At 43.3% G+C, this 24,623-nt stretch overlaps 2 protein-coding genes, 1 long non-coding RNA gene and 1 pseudogene across 5 annotated transcripts in view; 2 read left to right on the top strand and 2 right to left on the bottom strand.

Moving 5' to 3' along the window:
- The window catches only part of KLKB1 (kallikrein B1), a 34,064-nt gene extending 31,906 nt beyond the window's left edge, over window positions 1-2,158 (bottom strand). For 2 of the 3 annotated variants that reach the window (XM_053216319.1, XM_053216320.1), the window contains exon 1: window positions 1,647-1,781. The gene's annotated coding sequence lies outside the window, so the exon portion shown is untranslated. Of the gene's footprint in view, window positions 1-1,646; window positions 1,817-2,026 lie in introns of those variants that run through there. The other variant, XM_053216318.1, reaches the window with a different exon arrangement.
- LOC128314333 (uncharacterized) overlaps window positions 1-2,797 on the top strand; it is an 11,049-nt gene extending 8,252 nt beyond the window's left edge. The window contains exon 2 of the long non-coding RNA XR_008295853.1: window positions 1,711-2,797. This is a non-coding gene — a long non-coding RNA (uncharacterized LOC128314333). The remainder of the gene's footprint in view (window positions 1-1,710) is intronic.
- On the bottom strand, window positions 1,993-24,623 carry LOC106982209 (cytochrome P450 4V2). The gene is made up of 11 exons (XM_027077184.2): window positions 24,362-24,623; window positions 19,387-19,499; window positions 17,392-17,477; window positions 16,415-16,605; window positions 15,942-16,011; window positions 14,264-14,390; window positions 12,662-12,847; window positions 10,236-10,338; window positions 5,776-5,910; window positions 5,498-5,677; window positions 1,993-4,058 (listed from the first exon to the last, which is right to left on the bottom strand). Exons 1-11 carry the CDS (start codon window positions 24,573-24,575, stop codon window positions 3,886-3,888), a joined length of 1,578 nt encoding a protein of 525 aa, XP_026932985.1. The 5' UTR covers window positions 24,576-24,623; the 3' UTR covers window positions 1,993-3,885.
- LOC106982223 (protein SET-like) lies at window positions 6,163-7,143 on the top strand (annotated as a pseudogene).

The following is a 24,623-nucleotide window of genomic DNA, read 5'->3' as shown; positions in this document are numbered from 1 at the left end:
CATTCTAGATAGAAATAAGATAAATAATGTCTAAATACAGTAATGATTTTTCTTTTGAGGAAAAGGCTGTCCTATGTTTTTTATATAGGAGTTTGAGGATCTCCTCTATTTCCAAGAGACCTACATTGACTAATACCAGGAAAGATAGGAAGGAGTTCACGTCCACTGTCCACTACAACAACAAGAAAATGCTGGGTAAGAGGAGACAGTAAGTGACGGGAAGGAAAAAGAAAGTGCCAAGGAGTTATCTCCTAGGAGCACGAGAGCAGGAGTAGGGACAGCTACAGGCTGGGAGTTAGTTTAAAGACTGAATTTAGTGCAAAAGGCCCAAAGAAATAACCCATTTGGCGAATTTCTGGACAAAAAGCAGAGGAGAGAATACACAGTCCTTTTGTAGTAATCACGGGTGAGAGATTTATCCCTGGAATTTGGAATACAGCTAGCCAGAAGGAAAATGGGGGTGAATCTGGTTTAATGAAAGCAAGGAAAAAAAAAAAGACAAATTAGCCTGGGCAATACATCAGGATGGGGCTAAGAAACTAGACCCTTGTGTTAGGCTAATCCCAATTTGTTCTAAGATAAAGCAGGGGACTTTTAATTTTCCTACCATCTAGAAACAACGGGAACTCTGCATTTCCTCAAACGCTATTGCATTTTTCACTTCGTACCCATACAAATATCAAATCACTGTTATACACCTGCAACTAATATAATGTCAATTAAATCTTAATTTTTAAAAATTCTATCACATTTCAATGACTAGCAGACATATGTTATCGGCTGAGGTTATCCAGCCTGGAGGAGAAGGAGTGAACAGCACAAAGGAAAGAGGATGAGGACTAGAAGATCACGTCCGAAGAATAGAGCACCTTTCTCCTTCCTGCAGCTGAGCTCACAAACACTAACTGGCTTTGGGTTAGAAATGAAAGACGAGCAACCTAAACAAAATGGCAATAGCCTGGCGCCTGGGCTCCAGCGTGCAGGTGAACAATTGAACAGTGCACAGGGCAGGCGTGTAGCTGAACTTGCCCATCCCCGGGAATGTGGGACTCAGAGCCTCCAGGATTCTCTCCGTTTCTTTTCTGTGCATCTTCTCTCCCCTGCACCTTCTTCCCAGAGCTTCAACTGCCAACTGATCCCCAGTCTCACAACCTGAAACCTCCACCGATTCCCAAGGGGAGAATCTGAGCGGACCCTGCTTGGGTCAGTCCACTTAAGACGGTGAGATTGCCTGAGAACATGGCATCATCAACTAGAACTGTATATTTACAGCGTGTAGATATGTTGGGGAAGCAAAAAGGCAAGAAACAGAAGAAAATTGGGGGAGGTATTGATCATGGGACAGTTTCAGAGATAAAGGGGGTACTGTTCCTAAAAAAAGGAGGGAGGTTTCTAGGCAGACTCAAAAATTTGTCATGTTCCTACCAGCACCCCTTTAGATGCTGGAAAGCAAAACGTTTTGATCTTCTAGATACAGTGTGTGTGTGTGTGTGTGTGTGTGTGTGTGTGTGTGTGCGCGCGCGCGCGCGCGTGCCGCACAGGCAGCACCTCTTCCGTTGTAAGACAGGTCGTTTGGTCCAGAAACTGACATTCTGTTGTTGTCTGTGACAATGAACACAGCATCAATCAGTTCACTAGCCCGTCACCTGGAGAGGTTTCCAGCCTGCAATGCTGGGTTCCAATGATGCTTGTGGTTTTGCTGATTCCCAGGCCCCTCTAGGAGATTTCACTTGCTGCTATCAGCCGAGCAAACTGTGCTGGGATCTCTACTTCGTGTCCAGTTAATTCTTCAGACTCAGGAAAACTCAGCATCAGTCTATGACGAGGGCACAAGGAACATTTTGTTGGAACGTCTGCGTAGCAGTGATGATACCAGTTCAAAAGTGCTATTTCCTTTATTACTCATTACAAATCAGTCACCCGCTAATGTGTCCTTTAAAGCTATCTATATTCCAAGATAACATCAATTCTCAGAATAAAATATAGCACCCATGAATAAAATGTAATTTATTTTTCTTGAGATAACCTCTTTCAAGCAGCAGTTAGACGAGTAATAGGGTCATAGATACTTGATTATTCTCTTATTTAAAAAAAATCAGCATCTGCATTTTGATATACAGTCCATTCTCCCTCTAACATGGTTACGAGAATTTTCAATTATAACACAAATAACAAATTATTCTGGAGCTACATGAAGATCTCAGGCCAAAAGGTAACATTAAGCAATGTTTTGCTTCAATTTCACATCCAGGGCAGGGCCACTGAAAGAGAGAGAGAGAGAGAGAGAGAGAGAGGAAGGAAGAGAAAAAAAGAAGCAAGTTTTCAATCTAAATGCATACAATTGAGAAATAATACTAATTTCCATGAATAAAACTTTGATTATCCATAGTCATCTGGAAATAAGATTTTCTACATATATTCACTTTCTAGCTAACAAAGTTAAGCATATGCTATGAACCTTTTTCAACTGTATCATATACTTCCTTGACTTTTTCTCATCAACTAAGCCACTGGGTTGTCCGCACTGGGGTGCCCTGGGATAGTAAAGTGGGTAGAGCTGCTGACCCTGCCCTAAATGACTCGGCCTGAAGCGCTTGCAAATGGCTTTGGTTTGCAATCTCTCCCTGGGACAGCCATTGAAGAAGAGAAATTCCATCCTCTTACTCTGTTGCTTCTATCTGCTATTGCCTTGGGAAAACTGAAGCAACAATGATACTATGTTCATTAAAAGTCACTTTTTAAAGGCACTGACTGAGGGGATACAGATATTGCCTACGGAATTAGAACTCAGAGAATGTCAGTTATCAGCTGGGTAGGTATGGTCCGGAGGACTGAATTTACTGGAAGTCTAACCCCAAACTAAGTGAGATATTCCTGAGTTACTAAATACAGATGGGTGGCTTCTCTTTCCCTTTAATGATGGAAGAGCTCTAGAAGAAATATCCCAAAATCGGAGGCAGAAAAAGCTGTGTTCTAAGGACACATCTAGCTACAGACCTGAGTTCCATCAAGTAAGAGCATAACACAGCACAGTTTATCACAGTGGGAATGGAGAGATGCACAGACCTCCGTTTCCAGCCCTGTCACCCACCAGCGGCGTGACTCTGGGCAGAAACTTACCTTCTCACTGATTTCAGACACTTCGAATAAAAGGGAGTATAACTAGTTAAGTTCTCAGGTCCTCCCAGCCCCAAAAGCCATTACTCAAACCTCTGAGGCACTGTGGGGGATTGGAAATTACCCAGAGGAGTCTTTCCCAACTGTGTATGATATATAAGGCTAGTTGTGATGCTATGGATAATGAAGTCACGGCTATCGGCACCTGGTCAAAAGGGAAACAGGAACAGAACTCATGAGTCAACTTAAAAATTATCAAGTCCAGGCAATATAATCTGAAAAGTGCCATAATAATTCTTCTTCTCATATTTGATGTCACTCATATAATTTTAAAACTTGAGCTTCTTAGGTCTAAGTACTTAATTACCCACCCTTTTCAAATTAAATGCATATGTATACATGCATATACATGTTCCCCAGTCAGTAAGAATACCTTCAAAAAATTCTAGAATCTCAATTAAATTATATTCTTTCGGTGTGCCAATTGAATTGAATTGGCCTGTGGGCCCCTCTGCTGAGAAACCTATCATATGTTTACTTGGGTGTCGTCACTGGTTAACTCTACTTTGGGGATCGAGACCGGGGCTAAGACCTATGGTCGTGATGCAAATATAAAAACTGTCTGGGGAGCTTGATCCCAACAGAAGTGGGGACAAGAAAAAAATAGGTCTAGGGACTCAGAGTATTGAACCCAGATCTAGAAATCGTAAATCCAGTTCCCTTCAAGAAAGACTGTTCACGTGACAAGGGCACAGCCCAGGACTATGGTTAGGACACATCTCCGTTTCTCCTTGTCAGCTTGATCCAGATGCCACTCGTTGGACGAAGAATCAGCTCTCCCGCCAGACCAAGTTCTTCTCTTTTCTGGTTGGATTCTACCCAAAAATGTCTCAGGATGCAGGAGAGAACGACCTTTTCTTCCATTGTGGCAAATTTTTGACCTTCAAGTTAATGAAAATGGCATTACTTTAAATATACATAGATCTCAAAGGTGAGAAATCACTGGTCCTATTAGAGGAAGCAAGCAATTTTATATTTTCACAATAAGGAGAAGCAGAGTTACTTGATGTCTTGGTTAAAAATGAAGATTCTTAAGCCCCCTTCCCCGCCCCTACCCAGTGCAGCCCAATAGCTGGGGTGGGGCACGTATCTGTATTTTAGCAGTAATCCCAGATGAATTCTAGGGTCATTGAAGCATGAGAATCACTACTGTAGATGGCTTATTGGGCCTTTAATTTAATTTACTACAGAGTCACCAAATAGGCTTCAGATTCATCCATTTAAATCTGACCTCATTTTACTAACACCTGCATTTACATCCTCATAAAATGCTAGAGATCCTAAAGCCAAAGTGTGTATAATGCATGGTGATGTGCATCCATTTTGTTTAAGTACTTCAGCTGGCCATATGGTAAACATTCTTTGCTTCTGTTTTGCCAAATGCGATTCTTAAAAGCAACAAACGTAGATATTAGGTTAAATAAAACTGCTACAAATACATTTTCTACCATATAAAATACATTCAACATGGACCCCAAATCTACAGTATTTTAAAACTACCATGAAACTGATTGTGCTGTATGTTATGAACTGAATTCTGTCCCGGTAAATTTGTATGTTGAAGCCCTACCCTACCCTGTACCTCAGAATGTGACTGTGTTTGCAGACAGAGTATTTACAGAGCCTAATTAACTTAAAATGAGCTCATATGGATGGACCCTAATCCAATCTGACTAATGTTTTCATACAAAGAAGAGATCAGGATACGACACACACAGGAAAGACCGGGAAGATACAGGAAGATACGGGAGAAGACGACCATCTATAAGCCAAGGTTTAGAATGATCTCTGAAGAAACCAACTTTGTTGATATCTCAATTTCAGACTTGCAGCCTCCAGAATATGAGAAAATGAGTATCTGTTGTTGAAGCCACCCAGTTGGGAGTACTTTGTTATGGTGGCCCTAGCAAACTATTCTACTTTATGACAATCTTTTTCGAGACAATAATGTAGAGTGAAGTGGAAGAAAAAAGAAACCAATTTTTAAGAGACCGTAGCCTAGGAGACATGACATCTCAAAGAAATTATTGTGAGGGGACGCCTGGGTGGCTCAGTCGGTTGAGCGTCCGACTTCAGCTCGGGTCACGATCTCGCAGTTTGTGGGTTCGAGCCCCATGTTGGACTCTGTGCTGACAGCTCAGAGCCTGGAGCCTGCTTCGGATTCTGTGTCTCCCTCTCTGCCCCTCCCCCACTTGCGTGTGTGTTCTCTCTCTCAAAAATAAATAAACGTTAAAAAATTTAAAAAAGAAAAAGAAAGTATTCTGAGAAACCCACTACCACGTGGGCTGGAAAGATCAAACCAATTCTGATGGATACAAACCTATACAGTTTCTGGGTCCAGCAGAGAAAGGCACATATGCGAATGGGTGGCGTCCTTGCAAATTCTCGGGAAAGAACCGTTCCGGCTGGAATTCCTCAGGATTTGGGAAGTATCTTGGATCTCTATGCAGTGCATAGGGAACGATGATTGCTTGAGCGCCTTTCACAATTTTGTAACCCGCTGTCAAGAAGTAGACAATATGCCATTAGAATGGAGCAAGACAGATGTTAAAAAAAAAAATTCCATCTTCCCTATTATTCTAATCATAGAGTTCTTACCAACTTTACAATCTTCAGTAAGATTGCGGGCAAATAAGGGGACAGAAGGAAAAAGGCGGAGGCTCTCCTTAATGACACATTCCAGGTATCTAAGTTTCTTCAGGTCTTCTACGGTAGCAGGACGATCAGACTTCCCTGATCAAAGTAAATACACGAGATGACCATGAAAGAACCATATGGGCTTGGGGAACGGGACATCAACAAGGAATTAATCCAAGCACCGGATGTTAAATACCTACAGCCAAAGTAGGATTTCTAATATTATACATAATCAAAATAAAATTAGACAATGTGTTAAGTGAAAGAAACAAGACACAAAAGGCCACGTACCGAATGATTGAATTTATAGGAAGGGCTCAGAACAGGTATATCCACAGAGACAGAGAGGCTGACAGAGACAGGGGTTGGAGGAAGAGGGAATGGGATGTGGCTGATTGATGGTACAGGGTTTCCTTTTGGGGTGCTGAACATGCTTTGGAATTAGAGTAAAAGTGGTGCAACACTGTGAATGTATGAACTCATCTACTTTAAAATGGTTAATTTTGAGTTCTCAGAGCTTCCAGATGTGCATCTTCTCTTGAGCCAGATTCTTGGACTTTCCCCACAGCATGGCCCCTAATCGCCTTTTGCTCCTGTGTCCAACAAAGAAACTAAGATGGTCTTGCCTTCCGGCCAGAAGAGACATCAACCTCCCTGGACTTACCAAAGGAAGAATGAGAATAGCAAGGAGCAGCTGGAATGAAATCAGTATAGATGGGACTTAAGGAACAAGCCAGTGGAGAGATTTTGAAAGTAGAACAGAAATATAACAAACGCCACTGAGCATGTTTTCAAAGCAAGCTGGAAATGATTGCCAAGATTCCAAATTCTGGGGTAACAACAGTTGGGGTAACAGCCATCCACAGATCTGTATTCCTTGGAGAGGAAGACAAAGAGGCATTGCATTATCTGACCAGAGTTGAAGTGACAGATTTGGAAGATATTAAATCAGGTTATGGAACAGATGTTCACTTTGATAAAAACCCTTCCTTCAAAAACAAAGTTCTCTCCAAAGAATTTCATCTAGATGAGAGCGTGATCCATCTTCAAAATCTACTGAAATCAAATGGGAATCGGAAAGGACTGGATAAAACATTCACGTCAAATGCAAAATAAAGCCATAGGAAGAGGGAGCATGAGGAACCAGGGAGCTTCTTTCTCTGGCTTACTGGCCATCTTGATGGAGGTACAGATGAGTTAGGAGGGGACGTCTAAGATGATGTTTGGTAAAACCCATCGCAATACTACTTGGTTCCTGCCATGGATGATGGAGAAGGGGGTGGTGGTGGTGGTGGTGGAGGACGAGGAGAACACACTAATGAAGAATAGAATGAGGATGATGGATTCCAATCTCCTGTCTTAATTTTCTCCAGCCCCCTTGTACTCAGCCATGCTGTTCTTGAAGTCTCTTTCTCCTCCTTTACACAATGATTCTCAACTTATTGGGATGGGGGGCGGGGGGCAATACCTTGAGCATAATACAGTAGGAAGAGAAACTCTACCATTTTTTGTTCTTAATTCATTCTTATCTTTTTCTGTCTCAACCAAAACTTCATATAAACAACACATGGGGAAAAAAGAAAAACCTTCAGCTGTCTTAGCTCTGCTGGAAGCTGGTGGGTGCCCGGGCCCCACGTGGGAGTGCCCAGAATTCTAGCTTTTTTCCTCCTTTTCCTCAGTACTGGGCTCAGAGATTACTTTGTGTCTCTATGTGATTATGGACACAGTTAGCATTTACCAAAATGTATCTGGTTACTTTCTCTTGGTTTTAATTAAAAAAAAAAATGCATTTCTAGATCAGGGAAAGGTGGGTTTCAGATGTTTGGGTCGGTGAAGTGGGCATCTTGACAACATGGCTTCTCCTTCAGCCATGTTTAATTGTGATGTTTAATGGAAATCTTTATAGTTTAACATGACACTTTAGAAATAAAATTCTCTCCTGGTGCCTTGAGCCCTACCGCTCCATGGGAGACTCGGCGAGCCTGTTAAGACCGTATTTGGGATTGACATTCTCTATTGTGATTTTGTTCCTGTTTATTTTTAAATTTTCTTTTTGTTTCACTGGAGGGAAAAGATGATGCTTGACTTTAAACATGAACAGGGCACAAGTGGCTTTGTTACAATAAAACTAAATACACACCGATAAATGGTTAATTTTATGTGTAACAAGAGGAATTTCTACCTGCAACTCAATACCCAAAGATGAGTTGCTCATGAAATTTTAGAATACTGGGGATAGAAGAAAAAGTGAGGGACAATCAGTAGAAAACATGAGAAGTGGCCAAATAAGCCATCTACTAATAATGATGCTTTAATCACGTGAGATCAACAGCAAAAAGCACAACAGCAACGAGCTGGACATCGTAGAGGTTACGAAATGTGAACGTGTTCCAAAAACACTTGTGAGCTTCTGAAAAACCAAGTTTACTCACCACAGGCAATATGAGAGAATTAAAATCAATACAGAAAAAAATAAATAAAATGATGATAGAAACAGAGCCAAAAAGTTAAGATTGCCTCCATTCTACAAAATAAAGTCTTCCTTCTTGAGATGTCTAGGCCTCACACAATCCGAACTCAAAACTACTTGTCCAACCTCATCTCTCAATACATTGTACCACATGTGTTAAATTCTAGCTGCCCCTCACGATTCACTACTGTCCTCCAAACTTTTCCATTTCTGTGCCATTGTCCATCTGGTTCTCCTCTTTCTAGAATGTCTTCCCTCTCCTGTTTTTTCCTTCCCCACTTCTCTTCTCTATGAAGAGACACCATTTTGTTGGCCGGTCGACCCAATCTTTCATTTTCTCCTTCCAGCTATGGGAGCCACGTGATGTGTGATTCAACAAAGGATAAAGTTGATGGCACAATGCATAGCCTCTGTGTGGTCGGCTGGTAATGGCTCCTATATATGTCAGGTGCTAATCCTTGGAACCTGTAAATATGACCTTATTTGGGGAAAAGGTACCTTTATAGATCTGATTCAGTTAATGATATAAAAACAGGGAGATTATTCTGGATTATTCATCTGGGCTCCGAATGCCATCACAAATGTCTTTATAGGAGAGGATGAGAGAGATTACACAGACACACAGACACAGACAGACACACACACACACACACACACACACACACACACACACAGAGTGAAGAGAAGGGGGTGTGAAAATAGAAGCTGAGATTTGAGTGATGTGGCCATAAACCAAGGGATAGGCTGGTGGCCACCAGAAGTGGGAAGGAACAGATTCTCTCCTAGAGCTTCCAGGAGGAGTACAACCCCACAGACACATTGACTTCGGCTCAGCAATACTGATCTTGGATTTCTGGTGTTCAGAACTGTGAAAAAAATAAATTTCTGTTGTTTTAAGCCACCCAGCTTGTAGAGTGTATTACAGAAGGCACAGGAAACTAATACATCCTTCATCCCCTCCTCCCCTTCCTTCTCGTCTTGAAGATACACACGACACCTCCAACAACAATCAAGGGCACAAAAGCCAAGATGGTAAAGAACAGAGAGAAAAAAAGAGCAAGACTGAGACTCTGTGACATTCCTATTGACCTCAGCCTAGGACTCCTCACCTGTTGATTGCTGGTTGTGTAATAGAAATAATGACCTCGGAACTGGAGAGTGTGATGCTAAGTGAAATAAGTCCTACAGAGAAAGAGAGATACCATATGTTTTCACTCTTATGTGGATCCTGAGAAACTTAACAGAAGTCCATGGGGGAGGGGAAGAAAAAAAAAAGGTTAGAGAGGGAGGGAACCAAAGCATAAGAGACTCTTATAAACTGAGAACAAACTGAGGGTTGATGGGGGGGTGGGAGGGGGGGGAGGGCGATGGGTATTGAGGAGGGCTCCTTTTGGGGTGAGCACTGGGTGTTGTATGGAAACCAGTTTGACAATAAATTTCATATTAAAAAAAATAAAAAATAATAAATTAAAAAAAAAAAGAAAGGATGGCCTCTCCGCTTCACCCAACTTTCCCCTCATTTGTGGCCATATGCAATCCTATGGGAAACAGCTCTCCTGGATTCCCTCTCACTAACATCACCTGCTCCCCACTGCTCCCAAATATCACCTTCTTCTTATCACCCAAGTGCACAGCCAGGACTCCATATTTTATGGACAATAGCTGGTTCATCTAGTAAGCAGTGAGGTCCTTGGAGACAGTAGCGTTTATCTATGCACCCCCAGTGTCTAGCCTAGGGCAGTCACACGCCAGGTGGTTGGCCAATGCCTGTAAGTGAACAGGGGAGGCCTTGCAAAGGAGACAGTGCTGGAAGGGATCCCATAAGGGAGGCTTCCTGCTTATTACACTGACTTTACAACAGGTCCTACAGCACATCCTGAATGAGCATGAATGGCGTCTGTTTTGGCGGACGTGGGACCCACAGAGCCGCTAATGTTGGGGCCAAACATACCAAACACTTCCTCCAGTTCACTGTCCACGTGTTTCTGGACTTCTGGGTAAGAACCCAATAGATATAAGGACCAGTTTATTGCTGCTGCAGTCGTGTCATGGCCCTACAAAGGTGAGAAGAAACATGGCTTAAAGAGCAGAGCTATATCGAGAAGATCGGACTGGATGACTCCATTTTGAATTGGATCTGACAGTTGCAATCTGACTCCAGAACATAACAAATTAGTCCCATGCAGCATCTCACCTTGGTGACAAACAAACCTATAAAACAATCCCTTCCTGCGTAGACGGACACTTGACCATGACATGGAGCTGTCTACTTGGTAAGAAGCGGCTCAGCTGTGCTGATAAGGGGGCGGGCGGGCGTTCCAAGGAACGGGGTAGGCCAGACAGTTTTGAAGTGGGGGGCAGGGGGAGGAAGTCCGGCTTTTCTGAGCCAACTTGCCAGAACTGTACTTCTCTACTTCCCCTATTTGCAAGGTAGGCTTTACCCATTGAATATGGGTATGTACCCAGGGAGTACATATGCAGTTCTGAGTAATTCTCCAGGGCAAGAAGTTGATTAACAGCTTCATTTAATTTTGCCAAGTTCTAGGCAAAACACTAAGCACTAATAACTAGGTGCAGAAACTAACATGACTGTTCTTCCCCAGAGCTTCATGAAATACTTGGTACTATAATTCACATTTTGGAGATCAAATACCGAGACAGAGCTTCCCATTTTGTTTTATCTGCTACCCAGAGCGAAACTAAGCATGGAATTCACAAGAGCGTGCTGCTGGGAGAGGGTAGGGGTAAAAACCTTCATATGTAATGACTGGCTCCCAGGCAGTTAAAGGCATGGCCCCAAGAGCCTGCATCCACGTTATGGAGGATGTCACGTTAGGTCACGACGTGATAGTTGGTGGTATGCCTATTTGATGCAAAGGAGAAAAAAGAAAATGTAGAATTTCAGACTGTTAAAACTGGAAGAAAGAGATCATCAGGCTGGTTGTCTTCACGAAGGTGAGAGGGATGTTTGCATGCCCTATACACGTATGTATGTGTACGTGTAGGTGCATGCATGACAACGCATGTGTGTGCACTTGTATGCATATGTGTGCACTTATATGCATGTACGTGTGTGTGCGCATGTGTGTGCATACAGGGTGGAGATGTGAGAAGGTCTCTCCACTTCAACATCAAATAATAATAGCCAAGATCTACGGTATGCTTCCTGGGCACAATTGTTGGTACACTTGAAAACAGCATTCATCTAATCCGTGAGGCCCGTGCTCAAACAATGAGGACACCGAGGCCCAGAAAGGCTCGATGAGGTGCCCAAGGTTACACCTCTAGGACAGCTTATGGCAGGGGATCTGGCCCCAGAGCCTACATGCTTAACACCTCTCCACTTTTTAGCTCCGTGGGTGTCCATTTTCCACATAAAATTTCTTTCCGGTAAAGCGCTCTGCTTAAAAAAAGAAGTTTAAAAATCACTGCCCTAGCCCATCTCTCTGTCGTACACATAGGAAAGCGATGACAGAGATCGGGGATGATTGGAAGCATCTCACAGGGCCAGTGAGCACAGAGCCGGGAGGAGAGCTCAAGCCTACAGACGCTTAACGCAACCCGCTTTCAGCTACAGGACACAGACCGACCTCCCTCGGGAGGAAAGGACGGATGTGCTCTAGCATTGCATCTAGACGGCCCCGGGGGGTGCAGCTAACACACCCGTGAGCATGTGCTGAGCCATCGGAAATGGTGGATGCCTTTTGCTCACCTCCGCTTCCAACATATTACCATGCAGTGCTTAAAAAAACCATTTCTTTATCTCTATCTGGCAATCCACATATATTGAGAGACTCACCCCTTGTGATATTTAATACAGTTAGAATTCTCTTTGTAAAAAACTGCATCTTTTATTATTACTATTATTACTGGAAGACCGGAGATCTTTTATTTTAGAATCTCAAACTGGTTAAATTGTCCATGGGGCGGCTCTTGTTCTCTTTCTAAGGTAGGGCAGCTCAGGGCGGTAGCTAAGGACTCATTGGTAGAGGCAGGAAGCAAACGGGCTTCTTTCAAAGGACGTAGTGAACAAACAGACTAGTGGGTTTCACAGACTAAAAAGAACACAGCAATTGCTGGCCGCTCTTCTTCTTGGAAAAGTCTGACAGACCTTAGATTTTCTTGACGGGAAAAAAAAATGTGTCTCTGCTGTACCCACCATGACTCAAAGATTTTTCTGAACACGGGAGTTGACCTGATACTTAATCAGGTTCTTAAATTGTGTAAATTTTAATGCGAGCCTGATGACCCTTCCTTAGCTCTATGAAGCTACTTAAAAATTTCATTATACTTTTAAAAAATAATGTTATAGATTCTAAAAAAAATAGCTGGAATTTATTTAATGATACCTGAAAGTAACATGATGATATACAATACCTCAAACATGAAAGTGTCCACTTCTTCTCGAACCTCTTCATGACTTAGCTTGTTCCCTTCATCATCAGTCACATTTAAAAGCAAGTCAAGAAAAGCCCTGCGTTTATTCTTGGAGGGGGAAGAGTCCTTGTCACCACTTCTATGTTCTTCGTCTCTCTTCAGTTCCTTGGCCCGTTCAGAGATGACCTGTGATTTAAACCATCATATGCTTTGATTTGGAATTTGTTATAATCTAACAATACACTCTCCTGTGCAAATATCCCAGTTTCTTTAACTTATTTCTTCTAAACCTTTCCTATCCTTGCTATCTCAATCACAACTTAGGCTCTTGTAAAAATATAGTCAAGCTGCCTGTTAACATTTTATGGCATTCTTTGATAAGACTTGTAAACATGAATTTAATTGTCAGACAGCTTCAGAATTTTCAAGTGCCGTTTTTACAGACTTTCCAGTGGGGTGTAACGGTCTACTAGATGGTACCCTAGAGTTCTCCTACAGCCTGGTTGATTGCCCTATATGCATCTTTAACACAGACTGGCATCCTATAACCAAAACAACATCATGATCGCTTTGTAATTTTTGAATTGGAAATAGGAACATCCAGTTAATTTTAATCTTTTCTAAGTTAAAATGATACTAGAAAGGCCCTTTGCCTTTGAAAACTACTGTCTAATACGAACATCTTCCAGAAGACCCTCATAATACTTGTCTCTATGTTCTTTTAACATAGCACCTTGTTTGTTAATAAATATTCATAGCTCATACCTCATTTTGCCATTTTAATAAACTCCCTTACTAAACTAACCTACTTTAGGGAACATACGTGTCTTACTCATTACTATATCTCTAACACTTGGCAAAGTTTTAGCACTTAGCAACTGCTTAATTAATATTTACTAAAGCATGCCCGGGTAGCTCAGTCAGTTAAGCATCCAACTTCAGCTCAGGTCACGATCTCATACTCCGTGAGTTCGAGACCTGCGTCAGGCTCTATGCTGATAGCTCGGAGCCTGGAGCCTGCTTCGGATTCTGTGTCTCCCTCTCTCTCTGCCCCTCCCCTGTTCCTGTTCTGTCTCTGTCTCAAAAATAAATAAAAACATTAAAAAAATTACTAAATACATTGAAATGTAATCAGGTTGCCTACTTTTTTCCATTATTCAATTCAAATTTTATGAGACTCAGGCTTCATGGTCCTACACTGAGGATATTAACAAAAGCACACAAATCTTGGACTTAAAAAAGTCCTATGGGGTGCCTGGGTGGCTCATTCGGTTAAGGATCTGACTTCGCCTCAGATCATGGTCTCACGGCTCATGGGTTCGAGCCCCGCATCAGGCTCTGTGCTGAGTGCTCAGAGCCTGGAGCCTGCTTCAGATTCTATGACTCCCTCTCTCTCTGCCCCTCCCCCTCTCATGCTCTGTTTGTATCTCTCTCAAAAATAAACATTAAAACAAAATTTTTTTAAGTCCTAGAAATGGAGAGTAGCAATGGTTGCATAGCAATTTGAATGTACTTAAAGCCCCCCAAATTGGACATTGAAAACGGCTCTAAGGGCAAATTTTTATATTATACCACACTAAAAAAAATGAATTGAGGACTTACCTTATTGGTAAAATTATGTAGGATCTTTAGGTTCCTTTTGTGTTCCCATCCTTCTTTACACATAAGAAACAAAAAGTCAAGCCAGAGCCACGGCATCCTCATTCTTCGAGATATCAAATCACTCATCCTGTAAATGGGATAAAAATACGGTAGCCGACACACCGGAAATGTCTCTTTCCTCAGCACCTATTCAATGCCTGCTCTTAACGAGGGAAATATACGGGAAGGAGGAGGACTTATCCGAAAGGCTACTAAGAGCCCTGTGCTTCATGCTCAACAATGAATGCACGGGCTTTTACACGTCCAGTGAAGCTTAACATTTTAATGGTTTCATTAGCAGAAGGAAGAATTTGTTATAACACATCTGGACTAGAGGGGCACCTGAGGCCTGCTTCTCCTTCTCCAGAAAGAGTTCCTGACCTCCCAAGGCCGCTGTGGCTCTGGGGTCACCCACTGGGATGAAATCTGCCAGTTTTTAATATCCACTCATTTGCTTAATCACGCCTCCGGAGTGACAGAAAAGCAATTGGTCCTCCCCTTCTGCAGAGAAGTGCTCGCTGAATACCCTTGTGTCACACAGCTGTCCCGAGTGCCTCCCTTGTCATGTCCGGCAAGATAGCAGCCAGACCTCTAGCGTGATCTCTTCCTTCGAGACGGGCTTAGACACCAATTCTTTAGAGAGGCTCTTGCTGACCACTCACCCGTAGGACGTAGCCCTCTTTCCCTCTCTAATGTCAACTTGGTCGTTTCTTTCTAAGCATATTAGAATTTATGTTTACATTCATCTGTTTCAGTGTGTGTGTCCCTGCTTTCTTCCTATTTGTGTGAGGCGACACAACTAGTCAGGACTAGTGCAGTGGATGGCAGGTTATAGACGCTCAGTACGCATTTATTAAAATAAGGTGAAATGAGCAGTGAACTTCAAGATAGGATGTGTCAGATCAAATCCTGGCCCTGACTCTTAATAGCTGAATAACTGCCAGCCAGTTTCAAGGTAAAAATTGATGATTTCCATGAAAAAATAATACATACTCAGCAGAAAATATGGGAAAGGAGAATGAACAGCCACAAAAACAAAACACAGTCAGAAAAAGAGACGCACATACGCAAACAGTAATAACCGCAACTGATATTTTGGTATAGTGCCTTCCAGTGTTTTCTTCCTATAAATCATGTTTTTCAAATGTTTACTCATTTATTTTGAGAGAGGGAGAGAGAGAGAGGGAGAGAGAGAGAATCCCGAGCAGGCTCTGCTCTGTCAGTGCAGAGCCTGATGCAGGGCTCGAACTCACAAACCGTGAGATCATGACCTGAGCGGAAATCAAGAGTCAGATGCTTAACTGACTGAGCCACCCAGGTGCCCCTCCTTCTATAAATAATTCTTTATACCTGGTGGTTATCATACCAAAAATCTGGTTTTGCCTTTAGCACTTAGTGTCATAATGTAATCCCTCAACATATTATAAAATAATCGTTTTAATTTACGGCATCATCTGGGTGTGTTATCATTTACAAAACCGTTCCTCTACGGCTCAAATACATGCTTAAACGACTGGGTTAATTTCAGTATAAAGTTTCCTTTTGAAACAATGAAAAAGACACTCACAAATTATCAGCAATCCTTTTCAAAGCCCTAATCAAGAACCATTTTAAAGACAATCCGAAGGACTTCATTTACCTATAAATTGCACGGACGTACTCGGAATCATCATTACTTTGAGCGCCAATGTTCTTCCCCATGGCTGTTTCTGTACAATAGAGGCAAGAAGCAACCATTCAATTCCATCACCTATCCTGCGTTCATTTTCCAGCGACCACCCCTTAAAAAGAAGACGTAGGTCCTGCTCGGTTCTTGTAGGTTTTGAAATTGTTCTCTCTCCCTTTTCTCTTGTACCTTCTATTCCCTGTTCCTGCTGCTGCTGCTTCCTTCCCTCTGACCTTCCTGGCATGTGGGCTCTGTGACAATCCTGCCCAAAGCCTTAGCAAGGGCTGCTGCTTCTCAGGCTGCTTCTCAGGCTGAGCAACGGGACCATCCTGAACAATCCAGGAGCCTTTCCAATCCCCGCCTTGGCCTTCCCAATGGAATGTTAGTTTCTGTGTGGGCCAGTCTACGCTACACCGTACCTTTAGAAACAAATCATTGAGACTTACCACAAATTATATCTAAGGCACAAAGAGTGATGTAAAAAAAGCAGTTAAAGGCTTCTTGGTTAACATGTTTTTCAAGCTTATTAACCAATACGTTTGCTTGTTCATTCATGACATCTAAGAAATCTTCCAGAATTGTAAAATGGAAAGTGGGTGTTAACAATTTTCTCCTAGATCGCCACTTGTTTCCAGTACTAGAAATACAATACATGGTTACAAATAAAAGAGGAGAAACAGAGTGTAAATTTAGCCGGTTCAACAAAATTCTCCCGAAACAGCTTAATCTATAGGTTCTCACGTGCTTTGGTCAGAATGACAAAGACTCATATATAGTCACAGATTGTGGGTATTTCAGATCTTTTTCTAAATTGGGTCGTATTTAAAGGAGCCCTCATAAAACTTGACAAATGGAAGAATTTGTCTCAATTTCTGAGTTTCTAAGTTAGAATATTTTGTCTCCCCTCAATTACTACCTTAGTCCTCAGATGATCCTGATGGTCTGTGATTCTCCTTTGATCTCTATTCTCTTCAGATTCTTCACAGACCCACAAGGGTCCCGCCTCTCTCTTGGTAGGCCCTCTCAGAGGATGGAGTCCTATTTTTGGACACCAGCCCCAGGACTGAGGTTTTTGTGCTCCCTATACTTGGCTGGGGCTGACTGCCCTTTTTACTGGATTTTCAAGATTTGCCTGTTCCAAACGCTCCTTTCCTTTACTCCATTCACACACCAGGACCTGATTCTTCTCAGGACACTGGCCATCACCATTACTGAGTACCATGGCTACAGGTTACCATACACGCTGGACTCCTGTCCGTCAGAGCCCAGTGTTCTCCAGTCCTTTCCTTCCAGCTTCCCCCCAGCTTCCTGGTAGCACAGTCTCGGGATGGGAAGATTACTTTGTGCCAATTCCTGACATCACAAGTTACCAATAGAAGTAACTGATTCTACGAGACGGCTTTACAAAGTGACAACGACGTACCTGGTAAGGAGTCCCAGGCCAAGCCATGGTTCTAGGAACTTGTACACACAGGATTTGTCAATTTGACTTGAACTACTTAAAATTACCTTGGAAAGAGGGAAAAAAAATTGAGAGATATATAGATATCAAAATAATTTCAATTGTAAGAGTACAGGACCACCTTTTAAAAAAATTTAGCATCTTATCTTTTTTTTTTTGATGTGTATTTATTTTTGAGAAAGAGAGAAAGCGTGCATACACACACACACACACACACACACACAAAAGCAGGGGAGAGGCACAAAGAGAGGGAGACAGAGGATCTGAAGTGGGCTCTGTGCTGACAGCAGAGAGCCTGATTCGGGACTCGAACTCATGAAGCATGAGATCATGAACCGAGCCGAAGCCAAATGCTTCACCGAGCCATCCAGGTGCCCAGAACACTACTTTTTAAAGTAATGTCTCGTAACTACTATTTCTCTGCGATTCATTTTTATTCCTGTGCCTCTAAAAAAGTCAAGTAGAGTGTTGAACATCCAAGTGTCATTCGGTCTTGAGGACCAAATGGAGTTGAGAGAAAGGAAAATGTCCAAGACGATACCCTGGCTCCTACCATGAACTAGGAACCAAGAGGAGTCATTGACTGTGGGTAGGGGGACGGGGGAGAGGAGCTAGGTGAATCCAAGGATGACCATGTCTAGGAAGATAAAAGTCACAAGTTCATTTGTGGGCATGTTGACTTGGAGACATTCAAGTCGCTATGGTCTGAAAGCAGGTAGGTGAGATGCTCAGGATTGGACTTGAACTAGAAGTGCATATTTGAGTGTCCCCAGCATGTAGGCAACACTGAAGGCCCTGAGTATGATTAGACCCCCCGGAATCCAAGTGAGGTAGAAAGGATGAGCATTTAGGTCCGAGCACAAAGTGCTGCCTGGGCTCCTTGTTCTAGTCCTGCATTCTGGATAGATTTCCACCCACACATATCAAGCCTGCTCACACCAAGTCAGCCATGGCTGAAATCCTATGCCTGTCTCCTCATTATCTACTCGGAACCAGGCTGCTACAGTGCGGTACAAGAGGAAGCACACATTTTCACGGCAATATCTAAGAAAGACGTATCCCAGCGCCATCGCCTAGGAAATTCCGTTTTTCATTTTGTTCCATGCAAAGAAACCCTGCTTACCCCATTTTTACTCCCTGACCCAAATTCTTTGCTCATCAAACCACAAGATAGTCTCTCCAGAGTCATAATGATAAGTAAAACGTATTCTTTGGGAGTATACTCCCAATTTCAATAGCATGGATTAATGATATCTGCCCTATCAATATCAGATGAGCATTCTTTTTTAAGAAAATTAACTTGGAGTAATACATTTGTAATGGATAGGAGACTCAGAGCATCTTGAGAGAAACACTCATACTTTATTAGTCTTATATTTTTAGACTGAGAAAACAATGTCTGGCAGGTAACATGTGCTCACCTTATGGAATAACCTATTTGTGGCTCTATAAAACTGTACCCTTGTGTAGACTTTTCAAAAAAGGAGAATGTATTAGACGTGATATCAGATGTGCACAGACATCTAGAGGCTACTACCCACCCCCCCATATTTACACTATATCTGGAAAGCATTAAATGGCACCCACATAGCCAAAAATATTTAGTGAAATGCTCAATATACTAAATTCAGTGGCTCAGTAGGTTGAGCTCACTCAGTAGGTTGTGCTCAGTAGGTTGAGCATCCGACTTCGGTTCAGGTCACGAGCACATGGTTCGTGAGTTCAAGCCCCGCGTCGGGCTCTGTACTGATGGCTCAGAGCCTGGAGCCTGCTTCGGATTCCGTGTCTCCTTCTTTCTCTGCTCCTCCCCCACTTGTGCTCTGTCTCTCAAAAATAAATAAATGTTCAAACAAATTTTTTTTTAATGTAAGAACATTTTTGCTATCTTTATTTGGACGAGACTCTCACACCATCGAATATACGGTGGAAAAGTGATCCTATTTCCCACACACTCACCTCCACGTTTTCTGCATTATAAATGGCCAAGAGTGGTACTGGTCCAAGCCAGAGTTTCAGCACTGGAAAATGCCGATATTCTTCTGTGTAACAAATTAGCTGCTGAAAAAATTCTGGGAGGAGAGATTTAATTTTAAGTGAGTTTCTTGTTGTGCCCTTTGGGTTGTTTACTTTGGGCAAGTCATTTAATACTTGCCAAGTCTCTCACATCTTCGAGGTCCACCACACTGTCCCTGTTAAAGGCTATAATGACTGAATTGTGAGGGTAATTTAATTATGAGTAAGATGATGTACAAGAACCGTGTACCTCCAAAGGACCCGATCCCTACTCTCAGGGAGCTGCTAACTATGGGAGATGGTCCCTTCTGTAATACCAGACAAAACAAAATGGTTGCTAAGATAGAAGTTTAGGTCTGAGGAGTTACTGGTCCTCATGGACAGGACTGAAAAAAAAAAAAATCATGAAGGAGATGGTATTCGAGCATTAAAACATGAGTTGTATTTTTATAGGCCGAAAAGGGGAAGTAGGAGTCGAGAGAGAATGTCAACCAAGCAACAGAAACAGCAGAGCAGAAGCATGAAACTCTGGAAATTCCCTGTAGGTGCAGCCACATTAGACGGGGTGATATCATCGGGAGGGGAGATTGGAGCACTGGAGGGTTTGATTTGCTTTTATACACTCATTGGCAGTTTCTGATGAGGACTGGCAAGACTGGAATTGTATTTTAGGACAGTAACACCAGTGTGTGTGAGATCTGTGAATCACCTGGGTATATTGGGGCCACAGGAAGCCGCTGGGGGTGGGGAAAAGGCTGGAGTTTAATGCAGCCAGGGTTAGGGGCATTGGCTGTGCTTTCTGGCTGGCGTTTGCATCAGGTTTGGGGAAATGGTGACCATCAATCCCAACTCCAGCATCAAAGTAGTGTGGAAAACTCGGGAGTCAACACTTTCCATGTTGAAATCCACGAAGCCCCTGTCTGGGGAATGCAGCACGGCCTCAGGAGAGATCAAGCCATTGCAAAATTCTCAGTGAAGAAATGCCATGTCGATGAGTGCCATCTGGGTAGAAACAAACGACAGCAGGTGACCGAAGAATTGAGACACAGGGTCCAGGCCTCAGAGAAAAACCTGGCAAAGGTGAGCCATGTTTTCAGAACACAAGTCAAACAAGATGAGGTTAAGGGAGGATTTGAGTCCCAGCTGGCCAAGTGATTACATGTTAGGAAATGGACCAGAAGCCTCCTTCCACTGCTGGGAAAATCCAGCTAGGGAGGGGTGAGGAGAGGCAGGCTAGCAGGTAGGCAGATGTGGATGCAGGGCTTCTCCTGGGCAAAGGGAATGCCTGATTGACAACAGCAAGGCTAATTTCAACCTCACTGTGAGGCTACTAATACGGTACTTAAGGTACTTTGACAGAGTTGTTTCGACATGGGAATTTGGGCACCAGGGACAAATTGATATGGCATAAAAAACAAACTATTCAACTTTTCAGCACTTTTTCAGTGTCAATAACGTGCGCAGGCTCGGCCCATCCCTGCTCTTCATCCATCATTAAGCTTCACCCAATCCCAGGCTTCACCCAATCCCAGGTCAGGTTGTGCACAGTGCAGTAGGACAGGAGCTCATGGATGTCCACTCCATGTAATACTAAATACATAGTAATGACTTTTTTAAGTGTTTGCAGGTTTCAGCACATCGAAACCTAGTAATAATTATCCTAAAAGAGCTAACATCCATTATGTCCTATTCCTTTACAGCAGCAAGTTATTCTTTTAATTTTTTTTTTAATGTTTTTATTTATTTTTGAGACAGAGAGAGACAGAGCATGAACGGGGGAGAGGCAGAGAGAGAGGGAGACAGAATCTGGAACAGGCTCCAGGCTCTGAGCGGTCAGCACAGAGCCCGACGCGGGGCTCGAACTCACCGACCGCGAGATTGTGACCTGAGCCGAAGTCGGACGCTTAACCGACTGAGCCACCCAGGCGCCCCTACAGCAGCAAGTTATTCCATGTCTGAGCTAGAGTTAGCGTTTTTGATGCACTGTCTTTTACGCCTCACCATAGTTAAATGAAAGGCATGATTACTGTCACGATTGATGAAACTCGCCCACTATCACAGAGAGTAAATGATGGAACCTGGCTTTGTACTTAAGGCGGTAAGACACTACAGTGCTCCATCTTGACCATTAGGCCATATTGCTTTCAAATGTCGCCTGGTCTAAATGGTTGTCAAAATTGCTACGAGAAGAGCTGGGTCAAGTCAACGGTGTCAGAATGCCATGTCTCACGATAACTTCCTGCCTTGTGTGACCTGATAGAGGAGACAGGGAAATCTGAGCCTGTGGTTGGAAGGTAACAGGTCCGATATCAGAGAACAGTTAGGGCAGGCAGGTGTTGACATAATGGACTAAAAAAGCAAGAAATTGGTTTGAAACGCCAATGGAAAGTCAAGGGCAGAACTCCAGGTGAGATTATCGAGGCTGGAGTTTGAACAGTGGCCACAAAATCAGAAGCACAGCCTCCTGCCTAAGAGACAAGGTCAATGAGAACAAGCAACGTATCTTGGACTATTCTGACACCAGCCACTTTGTTTAGCTCAATGTTGGGGACCAGGGAGGGCCCCGTGTTTGACTGACAGTTAAGGAACTTACTCTAACCGAGCTCTAGACAGCGATCTGGAAATAGCATGCATTGAATTTAATCCTTAAAATAACTGTCCTACAATTAACTTACAAGTTAAGGATAAAAACTCTAACTTAGAAAATTTTAATATTGGCTTTACACATCTTGGTACTTCTGTGTTGGGTACACTTACATTTATAAATGCCGTATCTTCTTATTGGATTGACCCCTTTATTATCATGAATACGCTGTTGGTCTTTTATTTCAGTCATCGTTTTAAACTCTATTTTGTCTGGTGTAAGGGTAGCTTCCCAGTTTTCTTTCGGTTTCCATTTGCGTGGAACATCGTTTTCCAACCCTTCGCTTTCAGTCTGTGTGTGTCCTTATGTCTGAAGTGAGTCTCTTGTAAGCAGCATAAAAATGGGTCTTGTTTTCCTATCCATGCAGCCACACTATGTGTTCTTATTGAAGGATTCAGTCCATTTACATTTCAAGAAATTGTCGATACTGCCATTTTGTTCAATGTCTTCTGGCCGTTGCTAGAGTTCTCTTAGTTCTCCTCTTGCTCTTTTCCCTTTAGAGAGTTTCAAACAACTCCTCAAATTAAAACAACTCGGTTGCAACGCCAGAAACGGAGCAAAGCTTTGCCTGATGCCAGAACCCAGTACTTGTGGATGGATTAAAAAGCCCCTTCGTCAAAGCCAGTATGTTGTCACTCTTTTCACTTAGAAAGCAACTCCAGGGAGACTTGCTTTAAATAGTCCAATCGACTCACAAGTTTATTTTGAAGCAGGTCTCATTCGCTAGAGATTTCAATGTTTAGAATAAATTCCCAAAAGAATATGATGAGATTTCTTAAGCATATTATTTCTTGCTGGGAAATGGGAGCCCTATATATCGACACAGTGACTCTTTAATGCTATAAAGTCTCAGGGTAGAAGGAGAGGTTAGCTCTGCTCTTAGTTTCAACCTAGATGATTTCTACAAACACGATTCCCAGACATCTAGATGCGGTATTGGATAACTTGTAACATTAGTCACACTGATGTTTAATTGGTGAAAGGTTAACTTGGATTTCTTCTGCCAGGGAACATTTTCGATATTTTGATAAACACCCCCCAGGTCACTCCCGCCCCATGAGGCCTTATCTATTTCCGTGAGGATGCAATGACAGCATGAGGGTTAGGGGTGGGGGGAGGGGAGGGCTAGAAAAGAAATAATACTTCAAGTTTTGGAGTTAATGTTCAACTTGTAAAACTGCTATTTACCATTAATCTGAGGCGAAACTGGATTGTGGTCCTAGGCTCATTTCATGAGGGTTAGGGGTGGGGGGAGGGGAGGGCTAGAAAAGAAATAATACTTCAAGTTTTGGAGTTAATGTTCAACTTGTAAAACTGCTATTTACCATTAATCTGAGGCGAAACTGGATTGTGGTCCTAGGCTCATTTTAGCACCTGTCATGTGGGGCAAATCTTTTGAACCCTGGGTATCCCCATTTGCACACCCATGAAAACGGAGTGCTAAGATCTAATTCACTGTCTCTGATGGGAGACTGTAAAACCAGGTGCTTCTGAGAACTTTCTCACTCACAGTGATTTTTCCCCTCATCCATGAAACCTAACAAAAACAAGAAACAAACACAAAAAACAAAAACAATGCACTGTTTCATAAATAAGGCTTTTAAAACCTGGTGTGTTAAGTTTGCCAGATGGCCCTGCCCTCGTAGTTCACTGCTATCACCTAACCTCCTTAAAAGAACTAAAATAAGAAGGTCAAGAAGGCTAGAAAGTTGTGGTCAAATGTTGTGATGCGGGGAGGGAGGGAAGCCTCAGATGAAATCTCTAGTCCCTGATTTTCGGAGGGCAGTGGGTGGGTGGAGGATGATGGGACTGTTTTCAGGTGCATTCCCCGCTCCAGGGAAGTTTCTGCTCTTAGGCTTTAACAGCCAAGAAAGAAGACAGGCAGTGTTTAGAGATAGGAACAGCTCCCAAGTGGGAAAAGAAGAGAAGAGGAAGAAGGACAGCTTACACATACTGCGTTCCAGCCTATACATAAAGAAAAACTTGATGTGAAACAGAGGCAGGAGCAATTTTATCAGGGGTCGTAAGGGCAAACCGGATAGAACTGGGAACCCGCTCTCCAGCAGGGGACAGATTCTTGTTTCTCCAAAGCGGCCCTCAAGTCGTGGTGCTCTAGGCTGATGAGAAGGGGGGCTGGCGGGGAGCAGGTGCGGACCCGGCTGAGCCCGGGGCGGGTAGGGGGGAGGTGGGGGGGGGGGAAGCTCCTGCACCCTGGGCCTTCCTGCTGGCGGGTCCGCGCAGGCTAGGAAGCCCACCGGCCCCCGCGTCTCTTACCTTTCCCCTCTGGCTTCATCATCAGCGCGTGTCCCACCAAGGGGTAGCAGCCGGGCAACGTGGGGAGGCCCCTCATCTCCTGCCATTGCCGCGCGCACCTCGCCACCATCTGCAGGAGGCTCAGGAGAAGAGTGGCTCCCGCCACGGAGACGGCGCCCAGCGCGCCCCAGATCAGCAGCTTCTGCCCCAGGCCCACCAGCCACAGCGCCAGCATCGCGCCGGCGGGCGGCTCCGCACTGGGACGGAGACTAGCAGGACGGCG

The sequence above is a fragment of the Acinonyx jubatus genome, chromosome B1 (genome assembly GCF_027475565.1).
Source record: "Acinonyx jubatus isolate Ajub_Pintada_27869175 chromosome B1, VMU_Ajub_asm_v1.0, whole genome shotgun sequence".
NCBI lineage: Eukaryota > Metazoa > Chordata > Mammalia > Carnivora > Felidae > Acinonyx > Acinonyx jubatus.
The sequence above is the reverse complement of the archived record's forward strand: the minus strand, read 5'-3'. Positions and strand labels throughout refer to the sequence as shown.